At 43.3% G+C, this 18,547-nt stretch overlaps 1 protein-coding gene across 1 annotated transcript in view; it reads left to right on the top strand.

Annotated features, from left to right (window-relative positions):
- Window positions 1-222: 222 nt before the first annotated feature.
- Window positions 223-18,547, top strand: part of LOC311102711 (snake venom vascular endothelial growth factor toxin-like) — a gene marked incomplete at both ends in the record, with an annotated part of 36,657 nt that continues 18,332 nt past the window's right edge. The window contains one exon of the mRNA XM_084144083.1: window positions 223-291. Coding sequence (XP_084000209.1) covers window positions 223-291 — 69 coding nt within the window. The remainder of the gene's footprint in view (window positions 292-18,547) is intronic.

The following is an 18,547-nucleotide window of genomic DNA, read 5'->3' as shown; positions in this document are numbered from 1 at the left end:
TTCTGAGAGCCTTTTTCTGTAGCTCGGTCAACTTCATCATATTACACTTGAGAGCAGTCATTGTCTCGCCGTTATTGAAGAAGGAACGAGGGAGAAGTTTGTCAGCTGCAATTTCTTCTCTGGACTGGAGAAGAAGAATCACTACTACGCTTATCTGCACGTTGGTGGATTTCGCTTGCATTGTAAAACTTTCTCGTCTGGCCATCTGACAAGAAACACGAAATGAAACCCTTTGCCGCGTTTGTCATCCAGATTGCAGTGACGCTCCAACTTCAGTTTTCACCTGCTCAGGTATGTTATGTTTCAATATGCTATACAGAACACCGCGCAAATTAAATATTTATTTTCATTTTTATTCAAGCTACAATTCATATCCAGTTTATTGAGATATACCAATAAGGCATATAATTGGCCTATATGTTTGAAGATACGTCTAATGTCATAACAAATTATCAATATGATTATTTGTATGATTATAATGACACATGATTATTGTGATTCGTATTATTAATATGCTAATATTAATAATATAAATATAAATGTATTACACTGGTATTGACATATCAGATTAGACCACAAAGATGTCTTTCTAACTGACTCAGAAAAAGCATTTCAGAGCGCTATGTGGCTTTCTCATTGTGTCTTGATGATACTATAATCCCTTTTTGAACGCGTGCCATACTGAAACAGTTGCGTTATGAGGTGGAACGTGACAAACTGCATCCCTCTGTCTCAGACCGTTAAAGGTTTTCGTAGGGTTTCCAGGCAACATTTGGGGAATTTAAGAACTTTATGAATGATATGCACTAATGGGTATCTTCAATATATTCGTTGATTTCTTTATGAACTGTTCAGGTGAAACTCGACCTGCCTCTGACCACTCTCTCCTTCCCTAACCCTAATTGATTCTGCGAATTTCAGAGTTAGAAAAGAAAACCATTGTCTCCAGGAAGGCAGGAGAGTATCAGAGCCTTGTAATTCTGCTAGACGCTTACAGACTTGGCAGCGTCAATCTGGTCAAACTGGCAAGAAAGTGCACTAACAAGAAATTCACATCTCTGCACTTTTCAACCTCACTTGCTAAAAGCTGTAATTTTCTCCACATCTTTTCTCCTACCTTGAAAACGTGTGTGTGTGTGTGTGTGTGTGTGTGTGTGTGTGTGTGTGTATGCGTGTGTGTGTCCTCCGTCACTATATGTAGTTTTAGTCAGTTGCTAGCCTCAGCAGCCATTAGTGTAATCCAGGTCCCTATTAGGACAAAGCTGGTCTGTGTTCTCAGTGCCTTGTCATTGCTAGCCTTAGTCCCAAAACGTACTGGCAATACGTTTGCTCGGAAATGAGAGGGAGGCCCCATTCAAAGTCTTGTGCCATCCTGTACTAACACTTGTAAGTAGATGTGCCACCGACCGGACATTGGCAAATGTGTCTGCTGTGAGTGCAGTACCAGAGAGAACCAATTCAGTCTCTCTCTTTCTCTTAAGGTGAGTAATCGCTGGCTCTGTCTACACTGCAGCTAGTCCCTGCCACTCATGTTTAATGCAGAGCAGCTCTCCTCCCTGGGCCCATTCACAACCATTGTCTCACTGTTCATAGACTGATTCTGCCTATTGGTCTGAATGGCACTGCAGTGGATGCCCTGTGCCCGTAGGCGTTGTGTGAATGAGGAGACTTGAGTTCCACTTCACTGAGGCTCAGCTGAGCTCTAAGGATGAGGCGACTAGAGCTGCACACTCCTCTGGGTTTTCCAAGCAGAGCAGAGCCCTGGGTCAAAGCTCAGAGGGAGAGGCTGGCTGGCTGCTACAGGAACAGGAGTCAGTAGGAGAGTGGGAGTCTGGGAGGGGAGAGGCAGGGTCTGGGGCCGCCACATCATTAATACTAATCCACATAATCAGCTCATGGCCTGCTTAGTCAAAACATGAGGGGTGAGAAAATCCAGCGCTCTTCTTGACACGTATCAGGTTAAGCTGGTGTCCGCAGTTTGTAGACGGATGGGGAATGTAAACTACACAACCCTGAGCTACAACATACAGTAAAGGAGGCCTTTAAAATATACAGTGAGCACCATAATTCATTGGACAGTGACAATTTGTTTGTTATTTTGGTTCTGTACTCTAGCACTTTGAGTTTGAAAGGATACAATGACAATGGGGGTGAAGTGCAGACTGTCAGCTTTAATTTGAGGGTATTTTCATACATATCAGATGAACCGTTTAGAAATTATAGAAGCTTCAGTCTCTTCTTCAGCATGTAAAATGCATGTTCAATTGGATTCAGATCCGGTGATTGACTCGGCTAGTCAAGGATTTTCCACTTTTTGGCCATCAAAAACCCCTTCGTTGCTCTAGCAGTATGTTTAGGGTCATTGTCTTGTTGCATGATGAAGTGCCGTCCAATGAGTTTGGAGCATTTGGTTTTATCTGAGCAGATAAAATATTTCTGTAGACTTCAGAATTCATTGTTCTACTTCTGTCTGCAGTCACATCATCGATGAAGACTAGTGAGCATGTTCCACTGGCAGCCATACAGGTCCAAGCCATAATACCCCCTCCACCATGTTTCACGGATGAGGTGATATGCTTTGGATCATGGGCATTTCTTTTTTTTCTCCACACTCTCCTCTTTCCATCACTCTGGTACATGTTAATCTTTGTCTCATCTGTCCACAATACTTTTTTCCAGAACTCTTGTGGCTCTTTTAGGTGCTTTTTAGCAAACTGTAATCTCGCCTTTCTGTTCTTCAGGCTTATCAGTGGTTTGCACCCTCAGTGTCATTGTATCCTTTCAAACTCAAAGTGCTAGAGTACAGAACCAAAATAACAAAAAAATTGTCACTGTCCAATGAATTATGGTGCTCACTGTATATCGCACTTCTCAAATGTCACATTGATATGCTGCAACATTGTCTTTTTACAACTTTATAACAGTGTTCTTCTGGGCGAGAGCCTGGATGGAATGCTGCTCTTTATCTGCTGCCCTGCTAAAACTGAATATACAGTGGGGAAAAAAAGTATTTAGTCAGCCACCAATTGTGCAAGTTCTCCCACTTAAAAAGATGAGAGAGGCCTGTAATTTTCATCATAGGTACACGTCAACTATGACAGACAAAATGAGGAAAAAAAATACGGAAAATCACATTGTAGGATTTTTAATGAATTTATTTGCAAATTATGGTGGAAAATAAGTATTTGGTCAATAACAAAAGTTTCTCAATACTTTGTTATATACCTTTTGTTGGCAATGACACAGGTCAAACGTTTTCTGTAAGTCTTCACAAGGTTTTCACACACTGTTGCTGGTAATTTGGCCCATTCCTCCATGCAGATCTCCTCTAGAGCAGTGATGTTTTGGGGCTGTCGCTGGGCAACACGGACTTTCAACTCCCTCTAAAGATTTTCTATGGGGTTGAGATCTGGAGACTGGCTAGGCCACTCCAGGACCTTGAAATGCTTCTTACGAAGCCACTCCTTCGTTGCCCGGGCAGTGTGTTTGGGATCATTGTCATGCTGAAAGACCCAGCCACGTTTAATCTTCAATGCCCTTGCTGATGGAAGGAGGTTTTCACTCAAAATCTCACGATACATGGCCCCACTCATTCTTTCCTTTACACGGATCAATCGTCCTGGTCCCTTTGCAGAAAAACAGCCCCAAAGCATGATGTTTCCACCCCCATGCTTCACTGTAGGTATGGTGTTCTTTGGATGCAACTCAGCATTCTTTGTCCTCCAAACACGACGAGTTGAGTTTTTACCAAAAAGTTCTATTTTGGTTTCATCTGACCATATGACATTCTCCCAATCCTCTTCTGGATCATCCAAATGCACTCTAGCAAACTTCAGACGGGCCTGGACATGTACTGGCTTAAGCAGGGGGACACGTCTGGCACTGCAGGATTTGAGTCCCTGGCGGCGTAGTGTGTTACTGATGGTAGGCTTTGTTACTTTGGTCCCAGCTCTCTGCAGGTCATTCACTAGGTTCCCCCGTGTGGTTCTGGGATTTTTGCTCACCGTTCTTGTGATCATTTTGACCCCACGGGGTGAGATCTTGCGTGGAGCCCCAGATCGAGGGAGATTATCAGTGGTCTTGTATGTCTTCCATTTCCAAATAATTGCTCCCACAGTTGATTTCTTCAAACCAAGCTGCTTACCTATTGCAGATTCAGTCTTCCCAGCCTGGTGCAGGTCTACAATTTTGTTTCTGGTGTCCTTTGACAGCTCTTTGGTCTTGGCCATAGTGGAGTTTGGAGTGTGACTGTTTGAGGTTGTGGACAGGTGTCTTTTATACTGATAACAAGTTCAAACAGGTGCCATTAATACAGGTAACGAGTGGAGGACAGAGGAGCCTCTTAAAGAAGAAGTTACAGGTCTGTGAGAGCCAGAAATCTTGCTTGTTTGTAGGTGACTAAATACTTATTTTCCACCATAATTTGCAAATAAATTCATAAAAAATCCTACAATGTGATTTTCTGGAAAAAAAATTCTCAATTTGTCTGTCATAGTTGACGTGTACCTATGATGAAAATTACAGGCCTCTCATCTTTTTAAGTGGGAGAACTTACACAATTGGTGGCTGACTAAATACTTTTTTTCCCCACTGTATACTCAATGCTGTTATAGGGGCTGCCGGGGTATTCTGCGTGTTTATCCTCAGTGCTGTAGTGTTGGTCCAGGTTATGTTTCCAGATTACCGTAAGATTGTAAAACCATCTTCCTACAGTTATTCCAAGAAAAGACATTTTACTTTCCCTTTTAGGAGTCTTGATATGCTGCTTTGACATACAACAGTAAATAATATCCGGACGTCTCACACAGTAGCCAAAGGATTTATCCAATGCAGGGTTTTCTCCTTTTTCCCAATCCCACACACTTCATGATGAATTCATCATATGCAGCGTTCCAGGGGAACTCGCTGCGTTAATTTTGAGGATCACAATCAGATCATAATTTGTATTTTTGCACGTGAGGTGTCACTTGAATACCAGGTCTGGATGGGCTCTGGGTAATGGCCTTTTTGAACAAGCTTAAACAAGGAACCGAAACTTAAACAAAGTGATGCTTTGGACACAGTATGATCATCCTCAAGAGGGTTAGCTAGGTTACACTGAATGCTCAGAGTCATTCTGCTTATGTGAAGAGGAGGCCTGGGATGTACAGTGAGGGAAAAAAGTATTTGATCCCCTGCTGATTTTGTACGTTTGCCCACTGACAAAGAAATGATCAGTCTATCATTTTAATGGTAGGTTTATTTGAACAATGAGAGACAGAATAACAACAAAATAATCCAGAAAAATGCATGTAAAAAATGTTATAAATTGATTTGCATTTTAATGAGGGAAATAAGTATTTGACCCCTCTGCAAAACATGACTTAGTACTTGGTGGCAAAACCCTTGTTGGCAATCACAGAGGTCAGACGTTTCTTGTAGTTGGCCACCAGGTTTGCACACATCTCAGGAGGGATTTTGTCCCAGATCTTCTCCAAGTCATTAAGGTTTCGAGGCTGACGTTTGGCAACTCGAACCTTCAGCTCCCTCCACAGATTTTCTATGGGATTAAGGTCTGGAGACTGGCTAGGCCACTCCAGGACCTTAATGTGCTTCTTCTTGAGTCACTCCTTTGTTGCCTTGGCCGTGTGTTTTGGGTCATTGTCATGCTGTCACGACCCATTTTCAATGCCCTGGCTGAGGTTCTCACCCAAGATTTGACGGTACATGGCCCCGTCCATCGTCCCTTTGATGCGGTGAAGTTGTCCTGTCCCCTTAGCAGAAAAACACCCCCAAAGCATAATGTTTCCACCTCCATGTTTGACGGTGGGGATGGTGTTCTTGGGGTCATAGGCAGCATTCCTCCTCCTCCAAACACGGTGAGTTGAGTTGATGCCAAAGAGCTCCATTTTGGTCTCCTCTGACCACAACACTTTCACCCAGTTCTCCTCTGAATCATTCAGATGTTCATTGGCAAACATCAGACGGGCACTGCAGGGGGACCTTGCGGGCGCTGCAGGATTTCAGTCCTTCACGGCGTAGTGTGTTACCATTGTTTTCTTGGTGACTATGGTCCCAGCTACCTTGAGATCATTGACAAGATCCTCCCGTGCATTTCTGGGCTGATTCCTCACCGTTCTCATGATCATTGCAACTCCATGAGGTGAGATCTTGCATGGAGCCCCAGGCCGAGGGAGATTGACAGATATTTTGTATTTCTTCCATTTGCGAATAATCGCACCAACTGTTGTCACCTCTCACCAAGCTGCTTGGCGATGGTCTTGTAGCCCATTCCAGCCTTGTGTAGGTCTACAATCTTGTCCCTGACATCCTTGGAGAGCTCTTTGGTCTTGGCCATGGTGGAGAGTTTGGAATCTGATTGATTGATTGCTTCTGTGGACAGGTGTCTTTTATACAGGTAACAAGCTGAGATTAGGAGCACTCCCTTTAAGAGTGTGCTCCTAATCTCAGCTCGTTACCTGTATAAAAGACACCTGGGAGCCAGAAATCTTTCTGATTGAGAGGGGGTCAAATACTTATTTCCCTAATTAAAATGCAAATCAATTTATAACATTTTTGACATGCGTTTTTCTGGATTTTTTTGTTGTTATTCTGTCTCTCACTGTTCAAATAAACCTACCATTAAAATTATAGACGGATCATTTCTTTGTCAGTGGGCAAACATACAAAATCAGCAGGGGATCAAATACTTGTTTCCCTCACTGTAGGCATCTACCCTGCTGGGCCCACAGTAAACCATTCTGCAGACAGGCCAACCAGAATGGAAAAGCAAACATTGGCTATGTGGTTGGGGAGACCATTTATAAATGTCCCTCTCCTGCTCTAGCTCTTTCAGGTTGGAGTGTTTCTCCTCTCTGAAATATGCACCTTTAATTGATGATGATGTTTTCTCGTCAGTGTCATTGCTGCCACTGTTGACACACGTTTTTTATGACTCTTGTCCAAGATGAGAGTTCAGGCTGACTGGGCCGTGTGTGTGTGTGTACAGTCGTGGTCAAAAGTTTTGAGAATGACACAAATATTAATTTTCACAAAGTCTGCTGCCTCAGTTTTTATGATGGCAATTTGCATATACTCCAGAATGTTATGAAGAGTTATCAGATGAATTGCAAATAATTGCAAAGTCCCTCTTTGCCATGAAAATGAACTTAATCCCAACATTTCAGCCCTGCCACAAAAGGACCAGCTGACATCATGTCAGTGATTCTCTCGTTAACACAGGTGAGAGTGTTGACGAGGACAAGGCTGGAGATCACTCTGTCATGCTGATTGAGTTAGAATAACAGACTGGAAGCTTTAAAAGGAGGGTGGTGCTTGAAATCATTGTTCTTCCTCTGTTAACCATGGTTACTTACAAGGAAACACGTGCCGTCATCATTGCTTTGCACAAAAAGGGCTTCACAGGCAAGGATATTGCTGCTAGTAAGATTGCACCTAAATCAACCATTTATCGGATCATCAAGAACTTCAAGGAGAGAGGTTCAATTGTTGTGAAGAAGGCTTCAGGGCGCCCAAGAAAGTCCAGCAAGCGCCAGGACCGTCTCCTAAAGTTGATTCAGCTGCGGGATCGGGGCACCACCAGTGCAGAGCTTGCTCAGGAATGGCAGCAAGCAGGTGTGAGGGCATCTGCACGCACAGTGAGGCGAAGACTTTTGGAGGATGGCCTGGTGTCAAGAAGGGCAGCGAGGAAGCCACTTCTCTCCAAGAAAAACATCAGGGACAGACTGATATTCTGCAAAAGGTACAGGGATTGGACTGCTGAGGACTGGGGTAAAGTCATTTTCTCTAATGAATCCCCTTTCTGATTGTTTGGGGCATCCCGAAAAAAAGCTTGTCCGGAGAAGACAAGGTGAGCGCTACCATCAGTCCTGTGTCATGCCAACAGTAAAGCATCCTGAGACCATTCCTGTGTGGGGTTGCTTCTCAGCCAAGGGAGTGGGCTCACTCACAATTTTGACTAAGAACATAGCCATGAATAAAGAATGGTACCAACACATCCTCCGAGAGCAACTTTTCCCAACCATCCAAGAACAGTTTTGTGACGAACATTGCCTTTTCCAGCATGATGGAGCACCTTGCCATAAGGCAAAAGTGATAACTAAGTGGATCGGGGAACAAAATATCGACATTTTGGGTCCATGGCCATGAAACTCCCCAGACCTTAATCCCATTGAGAACTTGTGCTCAATCCTCAAGAGGTGGGTGGACAAACAAAAAACCACAAATTCTGACAAACTCCAAGCATTGATTATGCAAGAATGGGCTGCCATCAGTCAGGATGTGGCCCAGAAGTTAATTGACAGCATGCCAGGGCAGATTGCAGAGGTCTTGAAAAAGAAGGGTCAACACTGCAAATATTGACTCTTTGCATAAACGTAATGTAATTGTCAATAAAATACTTTGACACTTATGGAATGCTTGTAATTATACTTCAGTATACCATAGTAACATCTGACAAATATCTAAAAACACTGAAGCAGCAAACTTTGTGAAGACCAATACTTGTGTCATTCTCAAAACCTTTGACCACGACTGTACACTCTTAGAAAAAAAGGTTCTACCTGGAACCAAAAAGGGTTCTACCTGGAACCAAAAAGGGTTATCCTATGGGGACAGCCAAAGAACCCTTTTGGAACCCTTTTATCTTAGAGTGTATGTGTGAATGCATGCGTGTGTGCATGTGTGTGTGCGTGTCTGACTGTCTGTGCATCTCTGTGTGTGCAGACATGCATATGTCTGACTGTGTATTTTTTGTCAGTGATCAGTTCATTAGAGACAGTCACGGTCGTAGATGGGTTATCTCCATACAGTCAGGATAGGAAGCACCTGGGTTTCCCTTTAGAACAATGGTGTCCTGGCTGTCTCACTGTCTGACGATCATCCAGTCACCAACCCCATCTTTCATAAGAGACAAATGCTCCATGTTTGCCATTCACCAATTGTGTTGCTCACATTCCATTTATTTTCTGCTCTGTCTTTCCTGTTCTATGTATTTTTAGCACTTCCTGCCCTGGGCACAGAGGTGTGAGGGTAGTGATGGTCATGTGTGTAAAATGAAGAATGTAGCACCGTGTGTGTACCAGCGTTGACATCCTGTCTGCACTAGCTGCATTCACACTAAGGGCCAATGACTCCACTCCAATCGGCCCACTGCCCTGACAGTAAGACAGCTTCCAACACCTGCTACCAAAACCATGGGAATGGTCTCAATGATGTTGCTTTCCTTATAACAGATTCACTACGAGGATGAGTGGATGTAGATGAGTAAGTAAGAATTTCACAACAGTGGTGGCTGTCTCATCATGTTCTCCTCTATAGTGGATTATCTATGCATTGAAAGCCTCTATGATGAATGAACGGGTAGAAGACTGTTCCTCTGTCTCCGTTCCAAGAAGAGGGTTTGTGTTGGAATATAATTTCCCTCCTTTGACTCTCTGAGAGAGTGCTATCCTCTGATATGTGTGAAGGTCTTTATCATAACATTTCACAATTGATTCATTTCCTGAGCGTCCCTGAGCTGGTGCACAGAGGAAAGCCTCCAACGCCCGGTGCTGTGTTTGTGTGTGTGAGGAGATGATTCTGTACAGGTGTTTCCTTTACATCAACACTCAGAGCAAAACAATACTTGAGTCCGACCATCTGTGTCACATACAGCCAATTACCCCGGCCTGGCCTATACTGAAGAGATGTATCTATTTATACACTGGCCCTGTGGTAGCCAATCCAGCCAGGCCTCAAAGTAAACACCTGACACTTTAGGTTACACAGCAGACAACTGGTCACAATCTCTCTCTATGATCACAAACACAAAAACAAACATGCACACCTACACACGTACACGTACACACACGCACACACACACAGAGATCAATTCCACCTTTAACTTCCTCCTCATGCTCAGGGAAGCTCTATTTCAGTGCTGGTCTTATGTGATCCAGACGAGGTGAATGAGCATGCCAGACTGTTTGAAGAGACAATGGCAAGGAGCTGCTGGCTGTCAAGTTTGTTGTCGTTGTTACGTTGTTATAGTGACAAAGAACCCACCTTTACTCCTCTTTAGTTGTAATTCCCCGGCCCAGGGGAGAGGTGCAATCACAATCAGGAAATATGGATTTCTCCTTCCTCCTACGGGGGTGGGGACTAGGGAGCGGTGGCGCTCGGGGCAACAGTCCACTCACCAGGCTTTAATCTCCCATCTGGCTGTAATTTACTGTGGTTTACACAGGGTGTACAGCATTTATTGTAGCAAGGACCACAATTACACCGATCATCCTTATTTGAAGACGTGTTTGTGTGGATGTGTGTGTGTCCTTTGTCACTACAGTATATGTAGTTTTAGTCAGAAGATAGCCTCAGCAGCCATCAGTGTAATCCAGGGCCCTAGTAGTGTGTGTGTGTGTGTGCTCGCATATATGGGGAAATGAGCTCTATCTAAAATAGCATTTAACACATTTAAATAGGCCCTTACCTACATAGCTATTTTGTAAAGCGGATTTCATTTGACAGGTTTTGGTTTTCAGGGCTGTGTTCTTCCAGACAGTAATCCCACCCTTCATCAAATGAATACATCACAACCCATTAGCAGAACCTAGGGTTTTATGTTTCTCCCTAACTGGATGTTTATGTTCCTAAAACACGCAGTAACACAGCTGCTATACCACCATTAATACACTTTTACTCTTCCATTAACCCAAGCCCAAGAAGTACTGCTCTTTTATGAGTCGATTTGTGGCTTTATATCTAGTTTTTAAATGATCTTACAATGTTTATATTTCACCTGTATACTCAAATGTATCCTGAATATGCTGCGTATACTGATGAGGCGTGTGTTCAGTGGGCGTTGGTTTGGTGGGATTTGGGGAATGCTCTCTGATCATGGAGCTATGACCACCCTGGAGCTCCAGATGGACACTGTCAGACCCACGGTTGGGTTGCTGTCATTGGGGCTATGTTCACCTAATGTATACAAAACAGCGGTGCTCTCCCTTTCAGACAGTGGCGATGGATACGGCGTTACACCGGCTCATTGAAAACCTTGTAGTTAATGTTATGGTCATGGATTTGTGGAGCTGGAATCCAATGTGAAAAAATACCCTGTTAATAAGGGAATTATTACTCAAAGGTCAATTCTTTGTTTGTCCGTCTGTTGTGTGTCTTTGCTAGTGACTGACCACTGCCCTGTGTGGTCTCAAGTTTAGAGCCAGGCTTACCATTCAGCAGGAGACCAACAACATGACACAGTTCCAGTGGCCACTGTGTTTTGGGCCAGGGCACCCGAGGAGGGGAGCTGCTGTGCTCCAGTGGATTGGCTCCTGAGGTGGGGGTGGGATGGTGGCTGGTTTTTCCTTAGCTCCCCTAACCCCTTCACTCACTGACCTGCAACTCATCCAGGGCCTGTCAACCCACAGATTCAGGCCAACTTAATTTATGTGTGTGTTTTCCCCCTTCCCTGTCCCTTTCCATTTCCCTGAAAAAGCTTACGTGAAAGACAAAGAATATTATGCTTTCTGTCCTGTGTATTTTCTACACTGTAATGAGACACACTATCACAGTGATCTTTTGGGGCTGGTGTGTGTCTGTTGGATATCAACTGCCTTTTTGTTTTTACTCCACTATCAACAAGTGATTGAAGATGTTCTTATCATCTCTAGTTTCTAAAACTGTCTCCTCTGTCCGGTAATAACTGGCCAGCTCACACTGTACTGTACTGTAGCAGCTTGACAGTTCAACAGGAAAGGAGACAGACAGACAATGTAATCAAGTGCAGTGTAACCTCCACCAATACAACCACTCAGGCAAAGAAAAAGTCCTGTCTATTTGGACCATGCAGCTATGCTATTAAAGGGATAGTTTTGGATTTAGGCAATGAGGCCCTTTATCTACTTCCCCAAAGTCAGATGAACTCATGGATACCATGTTTATGTGTCTGTGTCAAGTATGAAGGAAGTTAGATGTCGTTTCGTGAGCCAATGCTAACTAGCGTTAGCGCAATGACTGGAAGTCTATGGTATCTACTAGCATGCTAGCAGATACCCATAGACTTCCAATCATTGCGCTAATGCTAGTTAGCAATTGCGCTAGCGCTAGTTAGCAACTTTCTTCAAACTGCCCACAGAGACATAAAAATGGTATCCACAAGTTAATCTGACTCTGGGGAAGTAGATAAAGGGCCTCATTGCCAAAATCGCAAAGTATCCCTTTAAGTCTTTGATGTGTGTTACGAACAGGAATGTTTGATTTGGCAAAACCTCTTGCAGGACTCATAAGAGGTTATACACAGGGCTGTTCCTGAACAATATTATCCTAATTTCATGGGACTTTTCATCTTTCAATTTCATAGTTATTGCAACAGTCTCCCATCATCTCTTGGACCACTCAGGGCAAGACGGCAAATAAGTAGTGTTTCTCTGTAGTCCGGTTGTTATGTACTGGGGTGTTGTGATTAATGTTGTGGTAATTAGCAGTATAGCCATTGCAATAAACGAACAGGTCATCTCAGCCTCTCAGCTGACATTTGAGACTCACATCCAAGAAGTCCTGAAGGACAATTTTTATTTGGTCTCCATTTAGTTTTATTTTTGCTCCTTAAACTTCCTGCCCTGCCTCCCACAGACGGCGTGAAGAGAGAGGAGGTTAACAATGACGCAGCTCAGCTGTGTGGGAGTCAGGAGTGAGGAGTCCTGTAGTAGCATGACGCACAAGCACAGGGCCTCGGAGCATGCAGCCCAGCTAGGGCCTCCTATCTGACACAGGGAGGGAGGGAGCACACTCTCATCCAGCAGTTAAAGTTGGTTCCTAACGCAGGAGAGAGGGAGAATCAGATACAGGAGAGAGAGTGAATCAGACACAGGAGAGAGGGAGAATCAGACACAGGAGAGAGAGTGAATCAGACACAGGAGAGAGAGTGAATCAGACACAGGAGAGAGAGTGAATCAGACACAGGAGAGAGGGAGAATCAGATACAGGAGAGAGGGAGAATCAGACACAGGAGAGAGGGAGAATCAGACACAGGAAAGAGGGAGAATCAGACACAGGAGAGAGGGAGAATCAGACACAGGAGAGAGGGAGAATCAGACACAGGAGAGAGGGAGAATCAGACACAGGAGAGAGGGAGAATCAGACACAGGAGAGAGGGAGAATCAGACACAGGAGAGAGGGAGAATCAGACACAGGAGAGAGGGAGAATCAGACACAGGAGAGAGGGTGAATCAGACACAGGAGAGAGAGTGAATCATTTATTTTATGATTTAAATAACATCTATACAAACACACACGTACAAACGACAACATACAGACACACACAAACATCCGCAACATCACCAATGCCCAAACCCACCTGCTCACACCCCCATCTCTAGAGCCCGTATCAATCTCCGCTCCACATGGCCTCAAACGGCACCATTTGTTTCTCTCCTTCGCCGACACACTTTCAACATTTAGATAATAAAGCATTTGACCTTTCCATTATGTTAACGATGGAGCACTGGTTGATATCCAGTTTTTAAATATATATTTTTTTAAAGATGATTGACAAGAAAAGTATCATCCAACCCATCGGGTATCTCACTGCACCCTCAAATGCCATGTCTTGAAATATGCAGACAGACGGATTAAAAGTAAATTGACATTGTAATACTTCTGACAGCCAACTTTCTAACTCCTCACATAACTTTTGAACTTTATAGCATTCCCAGAATGCATGAATTATCGAGTTATTGTTAGTTTTACACTTCAGACATGACTCTGCTGTTGGGCTGTAGAATTTGTGAATTTTGTCTCTTGTGTAATAAATTATATACATAAGCAAAAATAACATAGGCAAAAATGTTAGTTAACTGTAATTTCGTTAGTTATGTTCCAACATTCCCTCCATCTTCTGCCAATACCAGTTCTTAAGTCTTGGTTCCAGTAGTTTATATATTTTTTTCCCCTAAGAGAATGTGAATCATTTCAAAGTATCTGTGTGTACTATAAAGTTATTTAATGGGTGACAATATCTGAGCGAAACCTGAGTTTCCAAACAAAGGAAATTAGCAGATGTAATGTGTGAAGAGCACTAGTGTCCTGTCAGAGGGAGCAGTTAAGTATTGACTACAGTACCACTCAGCACAGTGGCCTGGAGAAACGGATGTGAAGAGATTACCATGCAAACCTGTCCAATGAATACAGGTAAAGGCATGGAGGAGCTTGAATCCTGCTTCTCCTCCAGCATGCTAACCAGACAGTGAGAATTGCCTCTCTCTGGGAGCACTCTGGCCCAACACCAGCCTATTGACCGGCAGACAGACCTCTCCCTCATCCAGCCCATTGACCGACTCCTTTAGTGTTGTATTAGTCCTACTGCTTCTGAAATCCCCAAGGAATTGATATTGAATTCTCTTCTGATACCCTCATAGGGCACAGGTTAGCTGTTCAATACCTGTTACTACAGCACATACAAATGTGGGCTATGGTCTTATTCTACGCCAGGGGGGTCTGTCTATGTGTCTCAGACACGCTGAAGGAATGAGACAAGAGTCTAGAGTGGGACAAAACTAATAACAGTTTCCCAGTTTATACTAAGTCATTTCGGAATCAGACCAGTGGGACAGTGTTTTTCCTTAGATCTGAATCATCTCCCAAACCTTGCTCTTTCTCACATACTCACACATCCAAGGAGTAAGGAGTTGCTACGTGAGGATCTTCATGCAGCCTTGCTAATCTGCCAAAACCTCGCTCCCCTGCTCACGGCCACAGAAGGTGCCAAGAGGCTGCCTTGTCATGTCTAGACTCCAGGCTTACGCCAGGCTTGGAAAATCCAAACCAAATCCTCCCCGCCCCATCACACACCCAAAGGCATGCCAGACCTTGGACAAAAAGCCCTTGTGATGTGGTGGAGTGGAGCTCCTCCCAAACCGCATGAAAAAAAGAGGCCAAAATCATATGCCAATTAACACTGGGAAACAATTTATGTTATGACCTCAGCATATAAAGACATTAATCAATACCCCGCTGAGTGGGAAATTACTTGAACAAAAACGCTGGTGAACTCTGCCTTTACCATGGTGTGCAGAATGTCAGGAGAGATTGGGAGGACTAGCAGGTTTCGTGGTTTCTGTGCTCCCTGCTTGTGACTTTGTAATATCTCTTGTATTTCTGTAATGTCTCCTGATGTTGAGCAGAGATATCCTGAACCCTCTTCAGCCAAGGCCTGGCTTCCACAGGAAAATGAAAGGCACTTAGGAGGAAGTGTGTGTGTCAGGCGTCTGCTGTCACGATAACAGATGGATCATCATTATGAAAGCAGGACATTCCTCTTCATTCACATTGTTTGGACATATTTGGCTGACCGCAGCGAACCACTGACAGCTATTATCCTCCCTATCTGACTTATTCTGGTCCACAACAGGAAGGAAGGCATTTCTGTGATGATCAGTTAGTGTCAAAAATCTCACCAAAAATGTGGATAAATCAGCATGGGAATACTGGTGAAAATAACATCTCAGTAAATTAACTTGTATGAAATTGACTCGCTAGGGGGGAAACAAGAGGCTATGGATATTATTACTATATACAGTGCATTCAGAAAGTACTCATAACCCTTGAATTATTCCACATTTTGTTGTGTTACAGCCTGAATTCCAAATGGATTAAATATATATATTTTTTCTCACCCATCTACACATAGTACCCCATAATGATAAAGTTTTAGAAATGTTAGCGAATTTTTGAAAATTAAATACAGAAATATCTTATTTACATAAGTATTCACACCCCTGAGTCAATACATGTTAGAATCACCTTTGGCAGCGATTACAGCTGTGAGTCTTTCTGGGTAAGTCTCTAAGAGCGTTGCACACATGGATTGTAAAATATCTGTAAAACATTGTTCTCTTAAAATGTCTTCAAGCTCTGACAAGTTGGTTGTTGATCATTGCTAGACAGCCATTTAAGTCTTGCCATAGATTTTCAAGCCAATTTAAGTCAAAACCGTAACTAGGCCACTCAGGAACATTCAATGTTGTCTTGGTAAGCAACTCCAGTGTATATTTGGCCTTATTGTCCTGCTGAAAGGTGAATTTGTCTCCCAGTGTTTGTTGGAAAGCAGACTGAACCAGGTTTTCCTCTAGGATTTTGCCTGTGCTTAGCTCTATTCCTTTTCTTTTTATCCTAAAAAATCCCTTGCCAATTACAAGCATACCCATAACATAATGCAGCCACCACCATGCTTGAAAATATGAAGAGTGGGACAGTGATGTGTTGTGTTGGATTTTCCCCAAACATAATACTTTGTATTCAGGACATAAAATTAATTTATTTGCCACATTTGTTTGCAGTTTTACTTTAGTGCCTTATTGCAAACAGGATGCATGTTTTGGAATATTTTTATTCTGTACAGGCTTCCTTCTTTTCACTCTGCCATTTAGGTTAGTATTGTGGACAAACTACAATGTTGTTGATCCATCCACATTTTTATCTTATCACAGCCATTAAACTCTGTAACTGTTTTAATGTCACCATTGGCCTCATGGGGAAATCCCTAAGCGGTTTCCATCCTCTCTGGCAACTTAGTTACGAAGGACGCCTGCATCTTTGTAGGGACTGGGTGTCAGTAGCGGTGCTTGGGTAAAATCACTGGGCAATCAAACAAAAGCCATTTTAAACCTATCAAATAAAATAAAATGTTATTTGTCACATGCGCCGAATACAACAGGTGTAGACCTTACCGTGAAATGCATACTTACAAGCCCTTAACCAACAATGCAGTTTTAAGAAAAATAAGAGTTAAGAAAAATATTTACTAAATAAACTGAAGTTAAAAATAAAAGAGCAACAATAAAATAACAATAACGAGGCTATATACAGGCGGTACCGGTACCGAGTCAATGTGCGGGGGTACAGGTTAGTCGAGGGGGTCAATGCAGATAGTCCGGGTAGCAATTTGATTAGCTGTTCAGCAGTTTTATGGCTTGGGGGTAGAAACTTTAAGAAGCCTTTTGGACCTAGACATGGCGCTCCGGTACCGCTTGCTGTGCGGTAGCAGAGAGGTTGGCTGGAGTCTTTGGCAATTTTGAGGGCCTTCCTCTGACACCGCCTGGTATAGAGGTCCTGGTTGGCATGAAGCTTGGCTCCAGTGATATATTGGGCCGTACGCACTACCCTCTGTAGCGCCTTGCGGTCGGAGGCCGAGCAGTTGCCATACCAGGCGGTGATGCAACCAGTCAGGATGCTCTCGATGGTGCAGCTGTAGAAAGTTTTGAGGATCTGAGGACCCATGCCAAATCTTTTCTGTCTCCTGAGGGGGAATAGGCATTGTCATGCCCTCTTCACGACTGTCTTGGTGTGTTTGGACCATGATAGTTTGTTGGTGATGTGGACACCAAGGAACTTGAAGCTCTCAACCTGCTCCACTACAGCCCCGTCGATGAGAATGGGGGCGTGCTCGTGGTGATAATTGCGTTGTTTGCTCTATAACCTGTTAGTTAATATGCCTTACGACCATGATATATAGGTCTAAGGCTGAGACAATAAGAAGACACAGTGGCAGAATAAATTCACCCACACTTTTGTTTCATCACAAAACCGGAGAGCAACCTCTGTACAGTGAATTCCACAAAGCATATTGCATGTAACAAACAGTTACATGACCTACAGCATGGTCAAGCAAGTTAATGTTTCCGACATTTTCGGACTACTAAACAACTATTGATTTGGAACCACGGAGAGTTACCGAGAGTCACAAAGAAAACAGGAGCTGCTTCCACTATTCCAGAACCATTTCAACTTCAACATTTCAACATCATCATATCACCTATGCTTAGTCTAATACAGTGACAACTAAAAGATACCAAAAACAATTTAGTCCAATCAACGTAAGCTAAATATGATGTGGCTGTCCATGGTACTGATTTGTGTGTGTGTGTGCGCGTGTGCGCGTGTGCGTGTGTGTGTATGCGTGCGTTCGTGCAAGTAGAAAAAACATGCTGACTCACCTTACTTGCAAAGAAACGCCAATGCCATCCTCCTCTCTTTCTTGTTGACGAAACGGTCTATGACTGTCATACAGTACACACTTTTATGTTTTGTTGTCCCTGGCTACCTGGCTAAAATGCTTGCTCGCTAGCCTAACTTCCTTTCATGGGCAACGTTAGCTAGTTAACATTAGCCTTCTACATCTAGCTACATATTGAACTTACATCCTCTCAGTCCAGGGGCACAATGTATGAATTTATGGTTGGATCAGAATCGCCATTATAATCATTGGCCAGTACAGAAAATTAAGTAAAACCACAAGTCCAAAAACCTATCTCCATCCATGGCTAATTTAGGAAAAGGAAAAATGTTGCTAGCTAGCTAGCCACTGGAGGAAAACAACACAACCAGATGCAACAGTTCAAGTTGTTTCTGTCAATGACGTATTTCTCTTGATGTGATGTGATAGAAGTGAAGCCCAATCCAAACTGTCTTCCCTTGACACTTTATTTTGGTGCGCCAGGACCATTCAGAGTTGAACTCACTCAGTTTAGCTCAACATTGATTGGCTATTATTTTATACCTTTTTTTATCA

Source organism: Coregonus lavaretus, assembly GCF_964263955.1.
Source record: "Coregonus lavaretus genome assembly, chromosome: 27".
In the NCBI taxonomy this organism is placed as follows: Eukaryota; Metazoa; Chordata; class Actinopteri; order Salmoniformes; family Salmonidae; genus Coregonus; species Coregonus lavaretus.
This window is presented reverse-complemented; position numbering and strand designations above follow the sequence as displayed.